The sequence below is a fragment of the Dasypus novemcinctus genome, chromosome 19 (assembly GCF_030445035.2).
Source record: "Dasypus novemcinctus isolate mDasNov1 chromosome 19, mDasNov1.1.hap2, whole genome shotgun sequence".
In the NCBI taxonomy this organism is placed as follows: Eukaryota; Metazoa; Chordata; class Mammalia; order Cingulata; family Dasypodidae; genus Dasypus; species Dasypus novemcinctus.
In genome coordinates this window covers 17,914,069-17,936,490 of record NC_080691.1, presented here as the reverse complement: position 1 = coordinate 17,936,490, position 22,422 = coordinate 17,914,069, and the positions used below count along the sequence as shown (strand labels likewise).

General features: G+C 36.0%; 1 protein-coding gene across 18 annotated transcripts in view; it reads right to left on the bottom strand.

Moving 5' to 3' along the window:
* Positions 1-22,422, bottom strand: part of MPHOSPH9 (M-phase phosphoprotein 9) — a 68,436-nt gene that overhangs the window by 5,782 nt on the left and 40,232 nt on the right. For 13 of the 18 annotated variants that reach the window (XM_058281279.2, XM_058281281.2, XM_071209770.1 and 10 more), the window contains 10 exons: positions 15,166-15,213; positions 14,224-14,288; positions 12,052-12,153; positions 7,041-7,175; positions 6,257-6,429; positions 3,567-3,713; positions 2,700-2,820; positions 1,793-1,896; positions 906-1,144; positions 514-582 (listed from right to left, as the gene is read on the bottom strand). In XM_058281279.2, coding sequence (XP_058137262.1) covers positions 514-582; positions 906-1,144; positions 1,793-1,896; positions 2,700-2,820; positions 3,567-3,713; positions 6,257-6,429; positions 7,041-7,175; positions 12,052-12,153; positions 14,224-14,288; positions 15,166-15,213 — 1,203 coding nt within the window. The remainder of the gene's footprint in view (positions 1-513; positions 583-905; positions 1,145-1,792; positions 1,897-2,699; positions 2,821-3,566; positions 3,714-6,256; positions 6,430-7,040; positions 7,176-12,051; positions 12,154-14,223; positions 14,289-15,165; positions 15,214-22,422) is intronic. The other 5 variants (XR_011646477.1, XR_011646478.1, XR_011646475.1 and 2 more) reach the window with 2 other exon arrangements.

Here is a 22,422-nt window from a genome sequence, read left to right as displayed (position 1 = left end):
GACTTAATGTTATGTTTAAAATATTTTTAAAAAGAACATACTTAAAACATCCCACGATTTAATGCATTTTCATTCTCTATGAAAAGCAAATAATTGTTCATTGATCACATCACCTGCACCACCTCCTGCTCAACAATGGAATCACATCCTTTTACGTTTCACCTCTACAGCTATTCCAGTAGCAAAGTTTGGAAGGGGCTCATAAATAAATTACAAATTTTAGGGGGAAAAAACACAAAAAAAGAGATTTAATGTGAGCACATAAACTTAATAACTTAAAACCCGGGAAGAAGCGTATTGCCATTTGCTCCCACGTTAATACTAGCTTGCCCAAACTTTTCTTAAAGCCTAAAGGTAAAATCAGTTTTTATTCCAGAAAGCTAACAAGTAGTTATAAAATATGCTATAATCACCACACACATTCTGTCAAGTTTTGACCAACTGTTTCAATATGATTATGATTTTTAAAAATCATCTTGGATAAATGGAGTACAAGACTAGCAAACATTTTACCTGATTTAATCTCGTCTGCAAAGTGATTCGTCCTCCAGTAGAAGGCATTCGGCTAAGTGCCGCCTCAATCTGTTAACAAAAAAAGTTTAAATAAAAATGGAAGAATTCTAATTACCAGCAGGGAGGTTTATAAAATAGAATGGAAAGAAAAGATTTCAGCCTGGTATTTCATTGTCCATTTTGTCTTAACAGAAGTCCCTCTGCCATGAATTAGTAACAACAGCATAGCTCAAATATATTTTCTAGCTCAACTACCAGTGTGCAGTTTTGCCGTAGCATTCCATAGTAAATTCCTGTGATATGTTTGACTCAACGATTCCCTTCTGACTATTCCTTAGACATAAGCATTGAGTTTAGAAAAAGATTTCTAAAAATTCTGTCTTTGTTTTTACCTGGTCTTTTTCTTTGGTAAGTTCATCAAAAAATCGTTCTGTTTCAGCTAGGGTCCTAATTTTTGCTGTATATTCAAAATCGTTACCATGTGGTTTTACTGCAACAGGCTTACACTGTTCATAGCTAACTGATTTATTGCTCTCCCAGGCAGATCTCACAGATACGTTCTTCACTCCATTTGGCAATGGTTCAGGGCAAGAACTATGACTTTCAGTATTTTTTCCTGAATATTTGCCTTCTGTTAGAGAGGAAAGAAATTTCTCTTATTATCAATTTTTTCAATAGGTCACATACATATTGAATATATTACCCAATTTCACTGTCTGGAAATGGCTGCTATATGATAAAAAAAAAGTCATGAAAGAGATATAACATAATTGTATTTACTCAGTGCAACTTCCCTAAATGATAGGTAAACTTAAAGCAAAAAAAGAAGTTTTTAATAACAAAAAAAAACCAACAAATATCTAGTGGACATACACTAACATTGAAGAGTTAACATTTTGAGGACCTACCAAAGCAATTTCATATATATTAGCTTATAATCTTTATTTCAAACTTGAAATATAAAAAAGAAAAAATTACCCAAAGCCTAAATTGCATAAAAATTATAGAGTATAAAAAGTAAATAGTATAACTGAATAGTATGGCCCTGGTAATTTAACATTAACATTCCCTATACCTCAGTTTCCCAACTTTTCAATGAGGATAACAACAGTGGTATAACAGTACGAAGCACCACGAATGCTTATTTTTAGAGGCCCTTGAAAAGAAAAATATTTAAGTACAAGATATTATGAGATAATATTTATAACCTTGAAAAGATACCAGAATCTCACAAAATGAATGACTAAAACCATACTAATAATTTTTTAGGAAAAGATACCTTCCAAGTCATCTAGAGGAAGAAACTGGAGTTGTTTCCTTGGATTGGTACGTTGTAATGTAGACACAGGAACAGTATCTAAATCATCCAAAAGTATATCAAATCTATTGAATGAAGCAAGTTACTTGTGAGAAAAAAAATGTTAATTGATTTTCCCTATCTCCACTAGAATGATGTGATGGCATCCAGTTAACTCACATATTTACATATTTTCTTAAAAGAAAGCTGGTCGTGTATTTTTCAAAAACTGAAATTTAATTTATATTTTATAACACAAAATTATATTTACATAATGTTCTATAGAGATTAAAGCACTTACCCATACATTATCTCACTTGATCTTTATAACAACTATATGAAATAAGCAGGGCAGGTATTATTATCCCCGTTTTATAGAAGAGGAAACTGAGGTTCAATGTGCTTAAGTAATCTTTCCAAGATACAGATGGAGCTTGATCTAGAACCAGGTCTCACGTGTTAAGTGTCAATGTTCTTTCTACTACAGCATACACTGATGACCACACTTGAGAGAAAGCACAATTTTCTCAGGAGCACACAGATTAACTCAAGATTAATGCCAGGACCATACCAGTACAGCCCACTTTCTTGACAAAAGCCTCCAAAGTTTCCTTTACCACAGACCTTTTCAAGAAAACAAAGAGCTAGCATTTTACATCCAAAGGCTAAAAGGGGTTCTGAGGGAGCATTTAAAATTTAGTAATAGTAAGCTACATAAACTATTTTCATGTATTATATTTTTTATTTTTAGTTTGATACTCATTTAAAATCTAAATCCATAAGGTTCCCACTGACAACTCAAAAACTAGTGATAGCTAAAGGTACAAATGGACATTTTAATAAAGCTCAGTAATATATATACATTTTTCTACAATTTTAGAAAACTTACCGAAATGGACTGTTTTCATTTTTGCTAAGTAGATGACTAAATCCTGGGGACAAATTTTCTTTAGGGGATCGCTTTGGACTATAAGCCACAGTCATGGGGGTTAACATAATCTCTCTTTTTGCTAAAGAAAAAAGAAGAGTTTCCTTCTCAGTAGGGTACTTTTTTCTAATTTTAAAAGGAACATAAAATTCCATTGTACAATTTAAAAAATAAGAATATAAACAATAAAATTAAAATAATTTATAATCCTATCATCTAGATGTAACCACTATTAACATTTTAGTTTTTAAGACTGTAGTTTCAGCACTCTAACTCAAAAACTGGTTTTTCAGGATTTTAGAAGTCAACTGGAAATGTGCACTGGAAACACCAGTACAAATGTGAACAGTACTATAATACAGTCAAATAAGAATCTCCTCAGCTGCAATAAAAACTGGAAATTGAGGATATAGAAATTCAATGTTTAAAACTTTGAAACCATACCTGTAATTGGCCAAAGAAGAGATGACTAATGCAGAGTGATGTCATATATAGGAAAAGAAGTATTTTCCCTTTTTGGACTAGCTTAATTTAATTTGTTTAATTAGATAGCTATGATCACAGAAATTGTTAAGTGTATCTAGTTGCAAACAATTTACTGGACATATACACAAAAATCACACTTGAATAAACAGCATTTCTTCAGTTGTATTCATGGCATCTGTGCAACCAGACAATATTTTTTGAATAAGATCATATTTTGGGATTCTGTGCTCAGAGCACTCTTCCTAGGTGCTATGAAGAGTATCAGAAAAGCAAAAAACAATCATACAGCATGTGCAGATCAGATGTCACTCCTGTGAGCCCAAGACTACATTTAAGCCTTACTTGGAGTGTTGGATTTACGATTTGAAGGTGGTAAAGATGATGATCTCTGTGAGGCAGAATTAAATCTCTTTTGCCTCTGTTGGGCACATTTCTCTGGGAACGAACTTGCACTGACTGAAGTTTCAGTTTGCCGGGTAGTCACTAATTCTAAAACAAAAAAATTGTTTAAAAAATCAAAACAAAACAAACTTAAGTCTTTATCTGCCTTTTACTAACAGATAGTTACACCAAACAAGGTCTTCCACTTAGCTACTGTTCTACTCAAAGCAATTCTTGCTATCCAAATTATAACAATTATTTGCAAATGCACCACATTATCATGATAAAATGTGGAAGTTTATAATGAATGTACTCTGGTTCCCTGTTTACAAATGGCATTCAAGGTGATTCTTCAAGGGAGTTTATTTTTAGAAATCAGGTTACTAATTTATTTACTAGGTGACACTGCTTTGAAGATACAACAGCAAAGATACTAATGACATGAGTAACAGGTCTGCCGACAGGTAAGCTCAGTACAAGAGAAGAGGAGACCCAAGTGTTGCTGACCTGGACCTGTGAGAAAAATTGGATTAAAGATACTTTTTCCCTACCTAAAGTAAAGTAAAGATACTTTTTTCCTACCTAAAGATGGCCCACGGGGAGAGGATGGAGCTCAAGTGGTTGAATGCCTGTTTCCCATGTACAAGTGTGACAGCTTGATATTATTTATGAATTCCAAAAAGAGATATTATGTTTTTAAACTGGTCTGTTCCTCTGGGTGTGAAACCATTTGATTATATTAAATTCAGAGGTTTCACTTTTACTTTACTAAATCAAGATTACGGCTTTGATTCAACCACGTCATTAGAGTGCAGCATTGAGACCCGTCCCTCTTTGTGGACTAATAAAATAGACTCCCACACGGAAGTAGATACACACAGAAGATACACAGAGGATCCGGCAGCCCTGAGGGGAGAGAAGAGGCTGACAGTTTACAGCTGACCTTGTGAAGAGAACAGAGCAGCTGAACCCAGAAAGGAACAAGCCCTGTGAAGAAAGACCAAGCCCTATGACAGGCTACAGCTGAGATGGGAAGAAGCTGGACCCACGGAACCTTAAGAGGGAAAAGGAAGGTTGAACCCTTGCAGATGTCGCCCACCATCTTGCCTTAACAGGTGGCAACAGACTTTGGGTGAGGAAGTACCTCTTATGGTACCTTGAGTTAGTCTCTTTAGGGTCTTTTAACTTAAGCTTCTACACCAAATAAATACCCTTTATAAAAGCCAACAAATTTCTGGTACTTTGCATCAGCACCCCTTTGGGCTGACTAATACAATGAGGTACCAACAAACAAACAAATGAAAAAACCAACTCGGGGGAGCCGAGGCAGCTCATAAGAGGTCACAGGTCAATTCCCGACCCTGGTACCTCAAGCAAACAAACAAAAAAAGATGGCCAAGTAATCAAGAAAGGGAAGAATAGGCAATGTTAATTCTCAATTTATGAATATGAAATGTCTTTTATAACTCTAAGGTGTGGTTTTTGTTTTTGTTTTTTTAAGATTTATTTATTTATTTATTTATCTCCCCTTCCCCTCCCCACCCTGGTTGTCTGTTCTCTGTGTCTATTTGCTGAGTCTTCTTCGTCCCCTTCTGTTGTTGTCAGCAGCACGGGAATCTGTGTTTCTTTTTGTTGTGTCATCTTGTTGTGTCAGTTCTCCGTGTGTGCAGCACCATTCCTGGGCAGGCTGCACTTTCTTTAGCACTGGGCGGCTCTCCTTACGCATGGGGCTCCCCTACATGGGGACACCTCTGCATGGCAGAGCACTCCTTGCGCTCATCAGCACTGCGCATGGGCCAGCTGCACACGGGTCAAGGAGGCCCGGGGTTTGAACCACGGACCTCCCATGTGGTAGACGGACGCCCTAACCATTGGGCCAAGTCCACCACCTGTTGTTTTTTTTTTTATTGTGGTAAAATATATTTTTACCAAATATATATGGTAACAAAATTTGACACTTTGACATTTTAAGGGTGCAATTCAATGGCACTAATTACATTCATAATGCTGTGCAGCCATCACCATCATCTATTTCCAAATTTTTCTTCATTTCCTAACTTTATGATATGTGCAAATAAGACAAATTGCTGTAGAAAAATTTCAAATATCCTTAAGAATACCAGATAAGCCTTTTTAATAAGAATTAATTTATAATTTGCTTTTGTATAAAAGGTACATGTTGTCATAACTGAGACAGATGATTATGTTCATGTGTATACATTATAAACTTTATTTTGAAATACAAACTTATAAGATAGCTGCAAAAATAATTCAAAACCCATACCAAGAACTCCAACATACCCTCCACCGAGATACCCAAATCCACCAACTGTTACATTCTGTCAAATTTGCCATATCATTCTATTTACTTATCTATCCATTTTCTAAGCAACTGAAAGCAAACTATATACTTCGTGCTACTTGAACGCTTAAAAGTTCCACATATTTTTCCTAAAAACAAGGATATTCATTTACGTATACCTTAAGTACAGTTATGGGATAGATTATTAACTGGAGGATTCAATTATTCATGAAATTCGGTTGAAGCAGCAGCATAATAATTTAAACTTTTATTTCATTACTGGAGGAATTTAGTTCTAAAGAAGGTAATATTCCTAATTTAGCTAACAAGGAATAAAATAAATACTTACTATTTGAGGAGTCTTCTTTCTCTGTCTGTGTGCCCCAACTTTTAAATACTTTTTCCTCTTCAAGTTCTTTTAAAGCTTTCATGATTGGTGTGCTTGAAGTCTCTCTCTGTTTTTTAATCAATAAATTTGGCAAATCTGCAAGTGAAGAATCCTTTTCTGGAGGAGAATGGTACCTTAAACAAGAATCATAATTTAAATTTACTGAGATTGTTATAGAACTATTATGAAAGAAAATGGACAACTATCATCCACCATGAGTATGTATGCTTTGCAGTGCAAATAACCCTAAACTGAACCTGGATACACTAGACCAGTGCTTCCCAATCCTTTTCACATCCTAGCACATACAGAAATATTATAATATGAAGTAAATGGACAGAGGCTGCTCAAGGTGGCTCAGGCTAGCAAGAGGGTGAGGGGATCAATCTAGTTCCAACCGTGAGCCCATACACAGCACCCCATAGGCCATAAACACGAGAAGGAAGCTCTGAGTAGCCTGTGGAAGTAAAATACCCTAAAAGCATTCAAAATGAAATAAAAATCAGGTCCCCCAAATTAAGATGTTAGGGAGCCAGTGTAGCTCAGTAGTTGAGCACCAGCTTCCCACATATGCGGTCCTGGGGTCCCAGGTTTAATTCCCAGCCCCAGTACCTGAAAAAAAAAAAAGAGACATTAAAGAAACAAAAAGATGACTTTTTATACCTTCCCAAACATATAAAGGCAAATGAAATTTCTAAGAAAATATAACAGCTCCTAAATATGATCTTGGACAAAGTTCTCTTACTCAGGAACACAGGTTTCCTCCAGCTGGTCATTCACTTTACTATCCTGAACGTTCAAAGGCTGGCCGGTAAAGATAGAATACTCTGCTCCGGGTATCAACCACTTTCGCCTGCTGACATCTGAAGTTGCTAGTGTGCTATTAGAATGAGAAATATTTTCAAGTATTGTAAGGTTTTTGCTTCATTTTAGACTGACACATATGAAAAACAACCTGCTTTAAAATATTATTTATATATTTACACAGTAATTTTAAAACCACATATGTAATTTAAGTTTACTGGGATTGTTACAGAAATAACATGAAAGGAAATGGACAACTATCTTCTACCACGATCATGTATGTTTGGAATTAAAATAAACCTACACTAGACCCCTGCTTCCCAATCCCTTTTTTTTTTTTTAAGGTACCAGGGCCAGGGATTGAACCCAGGACACTGTATGTGGGAAATTAGCACTCAATCACTTGAGTTACATAGCTCCCCCTTCCCAATACTTCTCACACCCTATCACATATATATTAGAGACATAAATTATAGTTTATGGTTTTAAGATTCAAATGAACTGTTATTTTAGGTTTCTGTTACTTCCTACTCAGTCTAGATTAAAGTATTCTTGTCCACGCAGCTCTGAACATCCCCCAAGTAGCCTATACCACACTTCATATCCTTTATTCCTGTGATGTAGTTCGGGGTAAGGAGGTGAACCAAGGGTACCCTTCTTGTTCCTGCCCAAAAGAACTTTCCAGTATTGTCCAACAGAACTTTCTGCAAAACAGAACTATCCTATATCTGCATTATTCAATATATTAGCCACTAGTTATAATGAGCACTTAAAATGTGGCAAGATTGAAGAGCCACTTAAAATGTGGCAAGATTGAAGAGCCTATTTTAAAATTTTACTGGTTCTACTGTATTAGACAGCACAATTCTAGACCATCACTTCCCCCCAATTCTTATGAAAACTCTGCTTGTCTGAAGTTCACAATCATACATTAACATCCTGGTCACACACCTTTACTCCCTAGATTTTAGAACCGTCTTATTTCTCCGTATCCACACCTGCCCTCATTCTAGGCAACTCACTCACTGTCCACACATATGAGCCATCCTTGACGTCTCCTCCACTCCTCTTCAGTCATCTACCTCAGGGGATGTTCCCTGAACTCTGCCATCACCAGAGAATAACATGCCCCTTCAGAAACTAAGAACTCCTGTTCTTCAGACTCAGGGGCTCAAGCATCACCACAGCAATCAGAACACAAAGCCTAAGATCCTTGGCCACACCATTTTCTATCCTCATCCTCTCCTAACTTTACTTCCCTCTTTACCTACTCTGAATTTAAGATAATTATTCATTTGCAAATAGTCTGATTGCTGGCAAAATCCAAGCCTGGATGAATACAATGATCCCACCTCTTGATGCCTACATTCACACAGCCCAGCTTTGCTGGGAAAAAGTTACCCAGCTGTCCAGAACCATCATCACCATCTCAAGTGGATACCCAGCACTGGCTGGCAATATTCCCTTTCTTTAATCAACTAGCTCCCACTGTCCTCAAACCTCTCTTTCTTCACTGTCAGGTGAGAATCGTGCTTCCCACTTCACAGAGAAACCTGAAACCCTAAGAGGAGAACCCCTTCTTTTCTCTGTTCCTTTTCAAAACCAAACTTCTTAGGAGTCGTTATCTCTTTTGTCTATTTTTACTTCAATTTCTAGTCATTCTTTCCTTCCTTTTTACCCCCATTTAAAATGAAAAAATATTTCAAACATTCTTAGAAAATTACCAGCATCCACTTACCTTATACCCAGTTTGAACAAATACTAACATCTTGCTATGTTTGTTTCTAAGTATAAGTCAGAAAATTATATAGTGTTGCTTATATTTTTAAAATAACATAAAGGACAATGTTGCTTTCTCTACTCAACATTATGCTTGAGATGTATGCCTGTTGACACCCAGAACTCTGTCATTCTAATCATTCACCCAGAGTATGAATGGGTCACAAGTCAGCTTTTCTCCTGTAGATGAACATTTAGCTCCTCACATACCACCTTTAAGCAATACCACAAGGAATGTGTCGAATAATTTCTCTCAGGTAAGTATTTAAAAATGAAACTGAGGAATTCTTGGGTGGTCAAATCTTCATTCTCAATCTTTAGCCCAACCACTACTTAGAGGGTTCCTATTTCTTCCTAACTTTGCGAAACTTTAGAACAATCAAACTTTAAGTGTGACCTGTCTGACTGGTATGAATGGTATCTTATAATCATTTTCATTTTCTGATTACTAGTGAAAATGAGTATCTTTGCATTTTTATTAGCCATGTGGGTTTCTTTTCCAGTCAAATGCTTGTTCACATTCTTTTACCACTGTTCTATGGAGGAGGTTGTCTTTTTCTCATTGATGGGTAGTTATTTTACATTCTGGATGCTATCCTTTATTGGATCCTGTTCACTTTAAAAATATAAAAATATTTCAAGCATGCCTAGGCTATCAGCTGAGTAAAACTGATATCTTGCCATGTATGCTTCAGAGTGGAAACTACAGATGAAACAGATTCGCTCCAATCTCATTCGTCACTCTCCAAATTTATGTTCAGCATTCCCATGTACATTTATTTTATTTTTTTTATTTATTTCTATCCCCCTCCCCCCAACCAGTTGTCTGCTCTCTGTGTCCATTCACTGTGTGTTCTTTTGTGTCTGCTTGTATTCTTGTCAGCAGCACTGGGAAACTGCATCTTTTTTGTTGTGTCATCTTGCTGCATCGGCTCTCTCTGTCCATGTGTGCTGCACCACTCCTGGGCGGGCTGCACTTTTTTTTCACATGGGGCAGCTCTCCTTACAGGGCGCACTCCTTGCGTGTGGGGCTCCCCTACACAGGGGACACTCCTTGCACACATCAGCACTGCATGTGGGCCAGCTCCACACAGGTCAGGAGGCCCTGGGTTTGAACCCTGGACCTCCAATGTGGTAGACGGACACTCTATCAAGTAAGCCAAATCTGCTTCCCCCACGTACATTTTTATACTTGCATATGTTTTTAGACTTTTACTACATTTGTATGAACCCATAAGATTTGTAAACTTGTTTTATGTGTTAAAGTTGATACAAATAGTATATTTCTTCTGTCACTGGTTTTTTTTTTGTTATTGTTTCCTTATTATGTTCTTGAGATTAATCTATGCTGACAACTCTAGTTCAGGGATTGATAAACTTTTTCTGTAAATGGCCCATCAGTAAATATTTTAAGTTTTGTGGGCCATACAGTCTCTGTTGCTTCTACTCAACTCGGCTGTTGAACCATGAAAGCAGCCACAGTATATAAATGAATGAGCTTGGTTGTGTTCCAATAAAACTATTTATGGACATTGAAATTTGAATTTCATAAGATTTTCATGTATCATGAAATATTCTTCTTTGGTTTTTTTTTCAAATCTTTAAAATTGTAAAACCATTCTTAGCTCACAAGCCCTACAAACACAGATATTAGGCTAATTTGGCCTAAAGACAGTAGTTTGTCAATCCCTAGTCTAGTTAATGTGCCATCACACTGTATGACATTCACTGTAAATATATCACAATATATTACTTTCTCAGCTGGTAGACATTTAGGTTGTTTGTGCTTACTTTTCAATATACTCCATACTGGCTTCCATTTCTAGCACTGTATTCAAACTGTTCTCAAAGTCATCAATAACCTCCAGCTTGGAAATCCAATAGCTTCTTTTCAGATTCCACCTTACTTGATTTCTTTTTTTTTTAAGATTTATTTTTTTATTCCGTTCCCCTTCCCTCCCCCCCAAACCCCCCGTTGTCCGCTCTCTATGTCCATTTCCTGTGTGTTCTTCTGTGTCTGCTCGCATTCCTGTTAACGGCACCAGGAATCTGTGTCTCTTTTTGTTGCATCATCTTGCTGTGTCAGCTCTACATGTGTGCGGCACTGCTCCTGGGCAGGCCGAACTTTCTTCACGTTTGGCTCTCCTTGTAGGGGCGCACTCTCTGCGCGTGGGGCTCTCCTACATGGGTGACACGCCTGTGTGGCACGGCACCCCTTGCACACATCAGCACTGTGCAGGGGCCAGTTCACCACATGGGCCAGGAGGCCCTGGGTTTGAACCCTGGTAGGCAGATGCTCTATCAGTTGAGTCAAATCCGCTTCCCAAATGTAATTTCTATTTCAGCTATTTATATATTTTTCTTTAAATAAATGAAATTGCTTTGTTCTACTAAGAAGATTAACAAAGATCTAGAAAAAATTTTTCATTTGACAATGACAATTCAGAAATATTAAAAATTACAAGTTAACATAAACTCTTTCGGTTAAATGGTATTATTATGATCTACTCAATACTCTCTTTTCAGGCAAAAATGATAATAAAAACCAGTTCTAATATGAAAAAAAACTATTATTCTGTAAATATATCATCAAAACATTGTCCACAGATTATAGCAAAGCTAATTTTGAAAAAAAATAAGGGGAAAAAAACCACAGAACCGAATGAATATCCATGTTCATAGATGTATTTTTTTTCCCCCATCTTCATAGGTCTTTACATTAACATAGGGATAAAATTTATAGAATTTTAGGGCTAAAAGGCTTTGGAGGTGTTCTATTCCAAAGTCCTTGCTTTTACAGAGAAGAAAACTTGAGTTCCAAAAGGATTAGGTAATTTGCCTAAAGTCATAGAGATGGGCAGAGTCAAAATACAACCCGAGTTCTCCTAACTCCCAGCCTCATGTTCTGAATAATTCCTCATGTTTGCAATTGTCTCTGTGTAAGACCTTTCCAATTTCCAATAATTTTTTTTTAAGACATAGTGTGTTCTTTTTTGTTTCCCCAGGGGCAGGAATGCAATAATTATTTTATACACCTAAGTTCCATAGTGATATTTAACCCCTACTTTCTTTTAATCTAGACAAGGTGAGCTTCTCAGCTCAATCAAAGGGTACACCAGTTTTTAAAGAGATTAAATGAAATAACTTAAAAAAAAAAAAAAGAAATAACTTACTTGGCACGTGAAGGTCTCATGGAAGTTTTAGAATTATGACGAACACTTAACATATTTTCATGCTCTACTTGCTTGACCTGTGCTTCCAGTTTTGAAATTGTTCTAGTTCAAAAGCAATAAGATAAATTAAATACATTTCAACAAGTTTAAACTAGAGTTCAACTACAAGTTATTGAACAGACCCTCCTAGAAAATGGCTAACCAGAGCTACCTGTCCATAAACCTTTTTCATAGTAAAACGATACCACTAAATCTTAAAAAGCGAAACAAATTGAGGAAAATAAATAGAAGAGCAAACATAGTCATTAAATTCTACAAAGGAGCATTTTAAATACTATTAACAAAGTAAAAGGAAACAACAAATGGATTAAATATACTAAGTAAAAATATATATAAATTTGAAAATCAAAACATATATAGGGTATAAATTATATAAAAATAAAATAAATTCAAATAATCAAATAAATTGGGATTCTAACATATTTAGTAATTCTAATATGTATTCATGCATACACTCACAAAAGAAAAGAGAAAACAGGCTTAACTTGTAAAATAGAGCTATTAGAAAGAACTTCCTAACTATAAAAGCCATAAACAACTATCAATATATAGGCAGCAGGGGAGCAGATGTGGCTCAAGCAGTAGAGTGCCCACCTCCCACATGGGAGGTCCTGGGTTCAATTTCCAGTGCCTCTTAAAGAAAAAAATAAAAACAAAAAGCAAACAGACAAGGAATAGACAAGCAAAAAATGAGCAGAAAATGTGCACAAAGAGCAAACAGACAAGGGAGCCATCTCGGGGTGAAAATATAAATGTAGCTCATCTAATTCATGGTATATTCAGCGGGAAAAAAAAAACCTATTTTCAAATTTACCAACAGAAATAACTACTCTGGCCAATTAATTGTTTTGAGGATGCCTTGGCATTCTTTCTATTCTTTTAAATTTTGCACGTCCTCATTTCATCTTTTTAAACTCAAATTCTTACCTAGCCTGTTTCAAGGAAGATTTGAGAAAGAATAATTCTAACAAGGCTGATGCTTTATATCAGCCAGATAAGGGAGCTATCACTAGAATTAAAAGCATCCCAGAAAAGAGTTGATCAGATGAGAAAGCTGGATAGATTTCCTATTCTCTTCTATATGTCCTTAAGAGTGCAGTGAGGTCCCTAAGCAAGGGAGTTTACTTAGAACCAAATCCAAATCCAAAAATATGCTTTAATGCCAATGAGAAATATCTAATTATTTTCAACAGGGACCATTTATGAATCTACTCCTATCTAATTAAACAAATCAAATCATTAATATTTTCTCCAAACCAGGTCTTTAAGAAAGTAAACAACCACAAAGATGGTCTGAATTATATTTTCTCTTTAGAGCACAAAAATAATCCAATTCAGTGAACCAGACTGCTTAAGGTTCTTTCTAGTACAATGGTTTCATGTCATTTAGATACCTATGTAGGAAAAATACATAATATCTAAGGAAATGCACACCTCTGAGGCACAACCACCATAACATTTTAATGATTTAAAATTTTTGGGAAGCGGACTTGGCCCAGTGGTTAGGGCATCCGTCTACCACATGGGAGGTCCGTGGTTCAAACCCCGGGCCTCCTTGACCCATGTGGAGCTGGCCCACGCGCAGTGCTGATGCGGCGCAAGGAGTGCCCTGCCAAGCAGGGATGTCCCGGTGTAGGGGAGCCCCATACGCAAGGAGTGCTTCCCGTAAGGAGAGCTGCCCAGCGTGAAAGTGCAGCCTGACCAGGAATGGTGCAGCACACAGCCACACACAGGGAGAACTGACACAAAAGATGATGCAACAAAAAGAAATACACATTCCCGTGCCGCTGACAACAACAGAAGCGGACAAAGAAGAAAGACGCAGCAAACAGACACAGAGAACAGACAACCAGGGTAGGGAGGGGAGATAAATAAATAAATCTAAAAAAAAAAAATTTTTTTCTTCAGCTAAATTGAAATGTATTTCCGTGTTAGAGGAAGCCTAGGATAAAACCAGATCTAAAAAAAAAAAAAAAAATCAGATCTCAAATTGCTTAAAAATCCTAAAGAAAACTTTATCTTTTTCATCCTTTACAATACAGACACATATTGAAATGCTGGAAGCACAAAAGAGGTATTATTTGCTTATGGTGGTAAAACAATACACCTTACCTTTTCAAATCAGAAATCTGAGTATGGGCATCAAGCAATTTGTTCTCAGTTGTATTTAATGTTTCCTATGAAATTAAAGGAAAAATTTAGGGAACTGATGATAAAATATTCAGATGCATTCCTTTTGTTTTAAAATGCATGATATAAAACTAAGCTTAGACTATATCAGATAGCCACAAAGAAAATTATGCAGATGCTCAGCAACTATGGCTTAAACCACAGTCAATTCAAGGGAAAAGCTGAGGAAGCAAAACCCTGGCCTCCACAAGTAGCTGTGTGTAAGCTCCCTGTGTAGCAGCTATCCCTTTGCTTGGCTAGAACAATTCAGTGATAAAATGGACATATTTTAACCACAAGCTTGACTAAAACCTCAGCAGAACATTTAAATACCTATGATAATGAGATTTCAGAAGTATTGCTCCTGAATCCCCTACTCTTGGCTGACTAGCTGTGTAGATCTTTCCACTAACTTTGAAAGACCACAACCCTGCATTTTACTCAACAGAATCCTTTGTTCCCCACTTACAGCATTATAGTGGGATTTCACTGAATTCAAATATGTAGTCTCCAAATAGAATTTCAGTTAGGAACTCATTCAGTAAACTCGAACAACTCCACAGAAGGGTAATGCTTTGAAATTCAAAACTTTGTACTTAAATAATACTAAATAATTATTTTCTTCTGTAAGGTACCTTATACTCTTCTAGAAATTTTCATCTCAACTCATTTAAAATGTAGCAGTCATTCAACGAATAATTGTTAAATGAATGCACAAATCCAACAAACTTACAAGTAGGAGAGATATTTTGAAATAAGGATACTGACACAGGTTAAGTGGTCGAGTTCAAACAGACAGGACTGGAGAAGGGAAGAAGGAGGAAGAGAAAGGGTCTCATTTCGTGATTTCTGTTCTAATTCAGAACATGAATAAATTACCATTACCTTTACTCTTTCGTGTTCTTTTCCAAGGGATTGATACTCTCTTAAAAGCTATGAGGAAAAAAACAAAGAATTGCACCACAAAATTAAACATAATATTAATTTTAGTGCTATTCTACAAAATAACTACCCATATTCTTTAAAAATGCCAATGTCACAAAAGACAGAGAAAGGTTAACAAACTGTTCCAGATTACAGATGACTAAAGATTCATGAGCACTAGATATAAGGCATGATTTTGGGATGAATCCTGGACTGGGAAAAAAAGTACTATAACAGATATCATTGAGATACTTAGAACCATCTGAATATGGAATGCATCTAGATAATGGTATTAATTACTGTTTGATTTATTTTGATCATTGTACCATGGTTATATAAGAGAAGGCCCATGTTTTTAGGAAATATATATTGAAAGTCTAGGGGTAAAGGAGCAGATTATCTACAATTTAACTTTCAAATGGTTCAAGAAAAAAATGTATGTATATATACATACATACGTATTTCCATATATATGCAATATATAAAATACATATTTATATAAAGACAACATATATAGAGAAAGTGATAAAGCAAGTAAGGCAAAACATTAACAACTGATTCTGAATAGAGGGAATATGAGAGTTCCTTGTACTATTCTTGCAAATTTTCTATAAGCCTGCATTTATCTCAAAATAAAAAGTAAAACATAATTTAGCATCTATCAATAATCTTGAATTAAACAGTATTTTAAAATATTCAACTTTATTCATTATTCTTTTTTGAATTATTGCATACTACTTTTTGTTTTCAAAACAGCTTTATTGAAATACAGTTTATATACCATACTACTCACATTTAAAGCATACTACTTTTGCAAAATTAAATCTTCAGGGTAAAGGTACAATGCCAAAGTGTAATATAATCAGGTAATTTATTTAAAAACACATATATGTGAGGCTTCTGGTTAAAGATGACAGATTAATCATAGGATTTCTCTCCATCTTGAGATGCCATTAAATTAACAATGATGGAATTAAAGGTAGAACAAAACAACAGCAGGCGAGAGAATTCAATAATGTTTTACAAACTAGAAAAGAGAGACGTAGTAGCTTATAGCAGGGTGGATGGAGGAGGCTACAACCTCAAGTGCCTGATAGAACTACTAAAGGAGAATAGGTTGACATCTTCACAGAACCCGAGTGACTCAGAACTTGAAGAAACCCAGGTTCAGGGGTAGACAGGAATGAAACACGGGGCTGACCAAAGGGAACTGGTTGAAACTCCTAAAGCGGGTCAGAGCCCAAGATCCTTCCCTCATCCCATAGAGCAGGAGACTGTTCAAGCCAGGCAGAACAGAGAAGAAACTCAATGGGAGAAAAACGGAACTTGGGAAACCTAAGAATAATGGGGGGGGGGGGGGGGGGAGGGGAGGGATAGGACAAAAAAATAAAGGGAGAATGGTTAAGTTAGTTGGCAAAAAACATAGCTTGACTCCCCCTTCCCTCACTGCCACCAAAGCCTGGCTTATAGGTTCCAAGCAAGCGACTGAAAGACTTTTGTTTGGGAACACTGAATAACCCCAGAAGAAAAGACTTGCACATTGTTCACACCTGTGGGCCCCTAAAAAAAGGCATAATCCATCACTCTACAATTACCCTCAAGTGAAAGCTACCAGAAAATAGGCCTCATCCATGCACACCATCTTCAAATACCTTTTCAGTCTCACTCTTAAACTTGAGTCTGCAAAGGAACCAATATTTTGAAAAAAAATTCAACATGAAACATACTTCAAAATGAAAAGTTGGGAAACGGACTTGGCCCAGTGGTTAGGGCGTCCGTCTACCACATGGGAGGTCCGCGGTTCAAACCCCGGGCCTCCTTGACCCGTGTGGAGTTGGCCCACGCGCAGTGCTGATGCGCGCAAGGAGTGCCCTGCCACACAGGGGTGTCCCCCGCGTGGGGGAGCCCCACGCGCAAGGAGTACACCCGTAAGGAGAGCCGCCCAGCGCGAAAGAAAGTGCAGCCTGCCCAGGAATGGCGCTGCCCACACTTCCCGTGCCACTGACGACAACAGAAGCGGACAAAGAAACAAGACGTAGCAAAAAGACACAGAGAGCAGAACAACGGGGGAGGGGAGGGAAATTAAATAAATAAATAAATCTTTTAAAAAAAATGAAAAGTTAACTCAGAAAAAGTAATGAATTAAAATTCAAGAAAGCTTAAGAAAAAAGTGATAATTAATATTCCCAGAGAAATAAGAATGTTATATTCATAAAATAAGAACAGAAAGCTATGAAATATGAGTAAATCAGATAAATAAGAAAGAGCCCTTAGAAACTAAAAATTAAAGAAATACATATAATATTAAGACCGGAGGATAAAGAACAGAGTCATGGTGAAAAGTAAAATAAGTGTCTTACAGCATTAATCCAGGCAATACAACATCTGCTGATATAAGTTCCAGGAAGAAAAAATAGAGGGTAAGAAATTAATAGAAAAATAACACTTAATTTTGCAGAATTGGAGGACATTAATTTCCAAATTGGAAGAATCTGTGCTTTCAATGAATGAAAAGACCTATATCAAGGCACATTGTTACGAAATTTCAGAATCCCAAGTATAAAAAGTAGATGTTAAAACACTCCTGGAAAAAAAAACAACACTCTTCTGAAAGGAGAAAAAAAAGAAATATATTCAAAAGGACAGAGAAACATGATTATTACATGCAATGTGTGATTCTTTGTTGAGTCCTGGATTTTAAAAAAAAATCCAAAATATTCTATAATGGACATTTTTTAGACATTTGGGCAAATTTGAATGTAGACTATTTATTAAATACAAGTATTACATCAATATTAGATTTCCTGAGCATAATAATTGTTGAGATTACACAGGAGAATGAAGTATTTGGGGATAAAATGTCATTATGTCCATAATTTACTCTCATATGATTCAGCAAAAGAAATAAAATCGAATCTCTATAAAGAAATAGAGAAAATGTGGTAAAATATTCACAATTGGTGAATTTAGGTTAAGAATATACCGGGTGTTAACTGTATAATTCTTACAACTTTCCTATAGGTTTGAAGCTTTTAAAATAAAAAAGCTGGAAAAGGGAGAAATAAAAGCCATGGGACTGAGTTGGGGGGAAAGGTTTGAGAATTAATCATCAGGTATTTCACAGGCAACATAAAAAAATGAGAGGTCTTTAAAAGTCTGATGGAAAAAATGTGCATCTAGAATTCCATACATAGTCAAATGACGTGAAGGATCTAAATCTTTATCTACTGCAAATATAATGTAAAATATTTAAGAAATAACAACATAAGCACATTATGTAGAAATATGTTTGGGGTAAATACGGAATATGGTACCTAAGGAAAAAAATTCTAACAAAAGACCCAAAAGGCCTTAATGAAAAAAAAGTGTAACACTTTGCGGAGCTATAAACCATGTCATGTCAAGAATGAGAAGACTCAATACTGAATGTTTCAGTTGTCGCCAAATTAATCTATAAATTCGGTGAAATTCCAATCAAAACCAAGGTCTTTCATTAAATGTCAAAGGCTGGCGTTAATAATCACATGAGAGGTAAAAGGGGCCAAACAAAAACAGGGAAGACAAATTTTAAAAGAACAAAAACAAAGAAAGGAAACACTAAAACAAAAAATCAAAGCTCATTCTAAAATGCCAGTTAGTTAAGATGGTGTAGTTGAGACTCATGTAGGAAGGAAGCTTAACAACAGAGGTCACATTAAAGTCAGGCAGTAAGGAGAGCAGATATAGCTCACTGGTTGAGTGCCTGCTTTCCACGTAAGAGGTCCTGGGTTCACTCCCTGGTACATCCTTAAAAAAAAAAAAAAAAGGTCAGAGGTGGACTTCCAGGAAGATGGTGGACTAGAAGACATGGAACTCTCTTCTCTCCCAGAAAAATAACTAGAGGACAGGCAGAAATGACCTGGAAAAAAATGTTCTAGGGTTTAAGACACCAGGGGAAGGCTGGACACTGCCCAGAAGAGAGAGGGACAAAGGAAAAATATTATGATGGCAAAACTGAGAGTTAAAAGTGGTTTAATATCCATGATATGTAAAGAGATGCTACAACAATGAAAAGGCAACCCAATTAAAAAATGGGCAAAAGACTTGAATAGACATTTGTCCAAAAAAGAAATACAAATGGCAAAAAAAAAAGCCATGTAAAAAATGATCAATGTCACTAGTGATTAAAAAAATGCAAATGAAAACTACAATGAGATAACATTTCACACCTATCAGAATGGCCACTATTAAAAAGACAGAAGTACAAGTGTTGGAGAGGATGTGGAGAGATATGAATACTCAATCACTGTTGATGGGAATGTAGAATGGTACAGTCACTGTGGAGGACTGTTTGGCAGTTCCTACAGAAGATGAATATAGATTTGCCATGTGACCTGGCAATACCACTACTGGGTATATACCAAAAGAACTGAGAGCAGTGACACAAATAGACTTCTGCACACCAATGTTCATAGAGGCATCATTCATGATTGACAAAAGTTGGGAACAACTTAAGTGTCCATCAACAGGTAAATGGATAAACTGTGGAGTATTCACACAATGGAATATTATGCAGCTGTAAGAAGAAATGAAAAAAAAAGAAAAAAGAAGAAATGAAGTCGTAAAGCATAAGAAAACATGGATGAACCTGGAGGGGAAATATCTTAAAGACCTTGTGGTAGGTGGTGGTTTCTTGGACCTAACACCCAAAGCACAAATAACAAAAGAAAAAATAGATAAATGGGACCTCCTCAAAATTACACACTTTTGCACCTCAAGGGACTTTGTCAAAAGGGTGAAAAGGCAGCTGACTCAATGGGAAAAAATATTTGGAAATCACATATCTGACTGCCAAAAGATGGAAGCAACCCAGGTGTCCATCAACTGATGAGTGGATAAAGAAACTGTGGTGTATACACATGATGGAATATTATGCAGCTGTAAGAAGAAATAAAGTCATAAAGCATATGACACTATAGAGGAACCTGGAGGACATTATGTTGAGTGAAGCAAATCAGGCACAAAAGGACAAATACTGTATGACTGTGCTATTATGAAGTAAATATATTGTGTAATCTCATGGAGTTAATAACTTGAATATGGATCACCAGAAAATGGAATGAGGTTAGAGAATGGAAAGATGAGGGTTAACTTGTGCAGAATTGGGAAAAAGGATGTGTGTTAATCTTTGGAAATGAATAGAAAAAGTGAAAGCACAGCATGGTTATAACCAGCAGTACTATTTATGGGTGTGAAAGTGGTTTATAAGGAAAATCTAAGGACATGTATATTCTAAAAAAAAAGCTAAAAAATCTAACATGGAATGTATAGCGCAGTAAAACCTCATGCGAAATATGAACATGGGTAAAACTGCACATATAAGACCATTTTTCTTTGAAACTGAACTAATACATATTATTACTATAAGATGACCAAAAAAACCATTATGCTAAGTGAAAGAAACCAGACACAAAGTACTACATATTGTATGATTCCGTTTATGTAAGATGTAAATATAAATCAATTTATAAGGAAGTGGATGTGGCTCAAGCGATTGGGCTCCCATCTACCATTATAGGAGTCCAGGGTTTGGTTCCCGGGGCCTCCTGGTGAAGTCCAGCTGGCCCACACAGGGGTGCTGGCCCACATGGAGAGCTGGTGCAGCAAGAAGATGGAACAAAAAGAGACACAAAGGAGAGACAATAAGAGACGCAGCAGACCAGGGAGCTGAGGTAGTGAAAGAAACAGAGTACCTCTCCCACACTCCAGAAGGTCCCAGGATTGGGTCTTGGTGCTGTCTAAAGAGAAGATAAGCAGACACAGAAAGCAGACAGCGAGCACAAAATGGCAGAGGGGGAGGGGTGGGGGATAAATAAATAAATCTTTAAAAAAGTGAATTCATAAAAATGAACTTAGATTAGTGGTTATGTAGGGTTGGGGAAGGATAGCGAGATTGAGAGGTGACTATTAAGGGACGTGGGGTTTTTCTTTTTGGAGTAATGAAATTGTTCTAAAATCACTGTGGTGATGAATGCACAAGATTGTGATTACACTAAAAGCCACTGATCATATATTTTGGAGAAATCATATAGTAGATGAATATATCTCAATAAAACTGCTCAAAAATTAATAAATGTGTAACAATGCCAGAAATAGCAGCTATGTATGACACGGGAAACATAAAGAGACTGAAATGTGAAGAATTTTGTTTATTATTATTATTGAAATAATGAAAATGCTCTAATAATGACTGAAGTGATAAATGCACAACTATGTGATTATACCAAATATCACTGATTATATACTTTGGATCAATTGTATGCTTTATTAATATGTATCAATAAAATTGATTTGTTTAAAAAAAATTCTAAGAATCCAATGGGTAGCTTTGGGCTCACTGCACAGTGACAAAATTTTAAAATTGCAGACCCTAGGAAAAAAAATAATTGTAGATGGAAATCGATGTTGTGTTTGGCAGAAGAATAAAAACCTTTGATTCAGACAGTTTATGGGATATGTTAAATGTCCTTAAACAAACTGGACCTCTTTTCTTACCTCAATTATAAAAATAGTGGAAAAAATAGAACCACAAAACAATGTTTTATGTATGTATTGTAACACAATCATTTCTTTCCATTAACTTTATGGTACTAATCCAGTGACAGCCAGGATTCTAATATGCCTAATTATGATCTTAACAATAAAATGAAACATCACTTTAAGGCTCAGGTCAATATCTGAACCTACTGAGACTTTTAAATTATCTACCTCTTCAGTATAAATTGGTATGGATAATTTGATGAACAAATGTCTGCCATTCACCTATACTACCTCTGACCATTTTATCCCAGGGCCTTTTATTGAATACATACCCCTAATCATAAGAGTTCACAATCTTGATTGGAAGTATTCTAATTTACATACACCTACAGGGCACACTTGTATGTCAAACAGATAGGAAAAAGACAGTGATTATGGAATTAATCTTTAGTACCTTTGATTCTTCATTTTTATCTAATTTATATCATAAAGAAGTCAACTTTTTTGCCTGCATTTGGAACACACTTTGCCTCTGAAAATTTATTTATATCCAGAAAGGACACTGAATGCTGTTTTTATCTTATGCTCACTTTGCACATATATGCACATATAACCCAAATGGCAAATACATATTGGCTTAGATTAAAAAAATAGTTTAAAAAGTTGGAGAAAGAGAATCCTATTATGTTGAAATCCTTA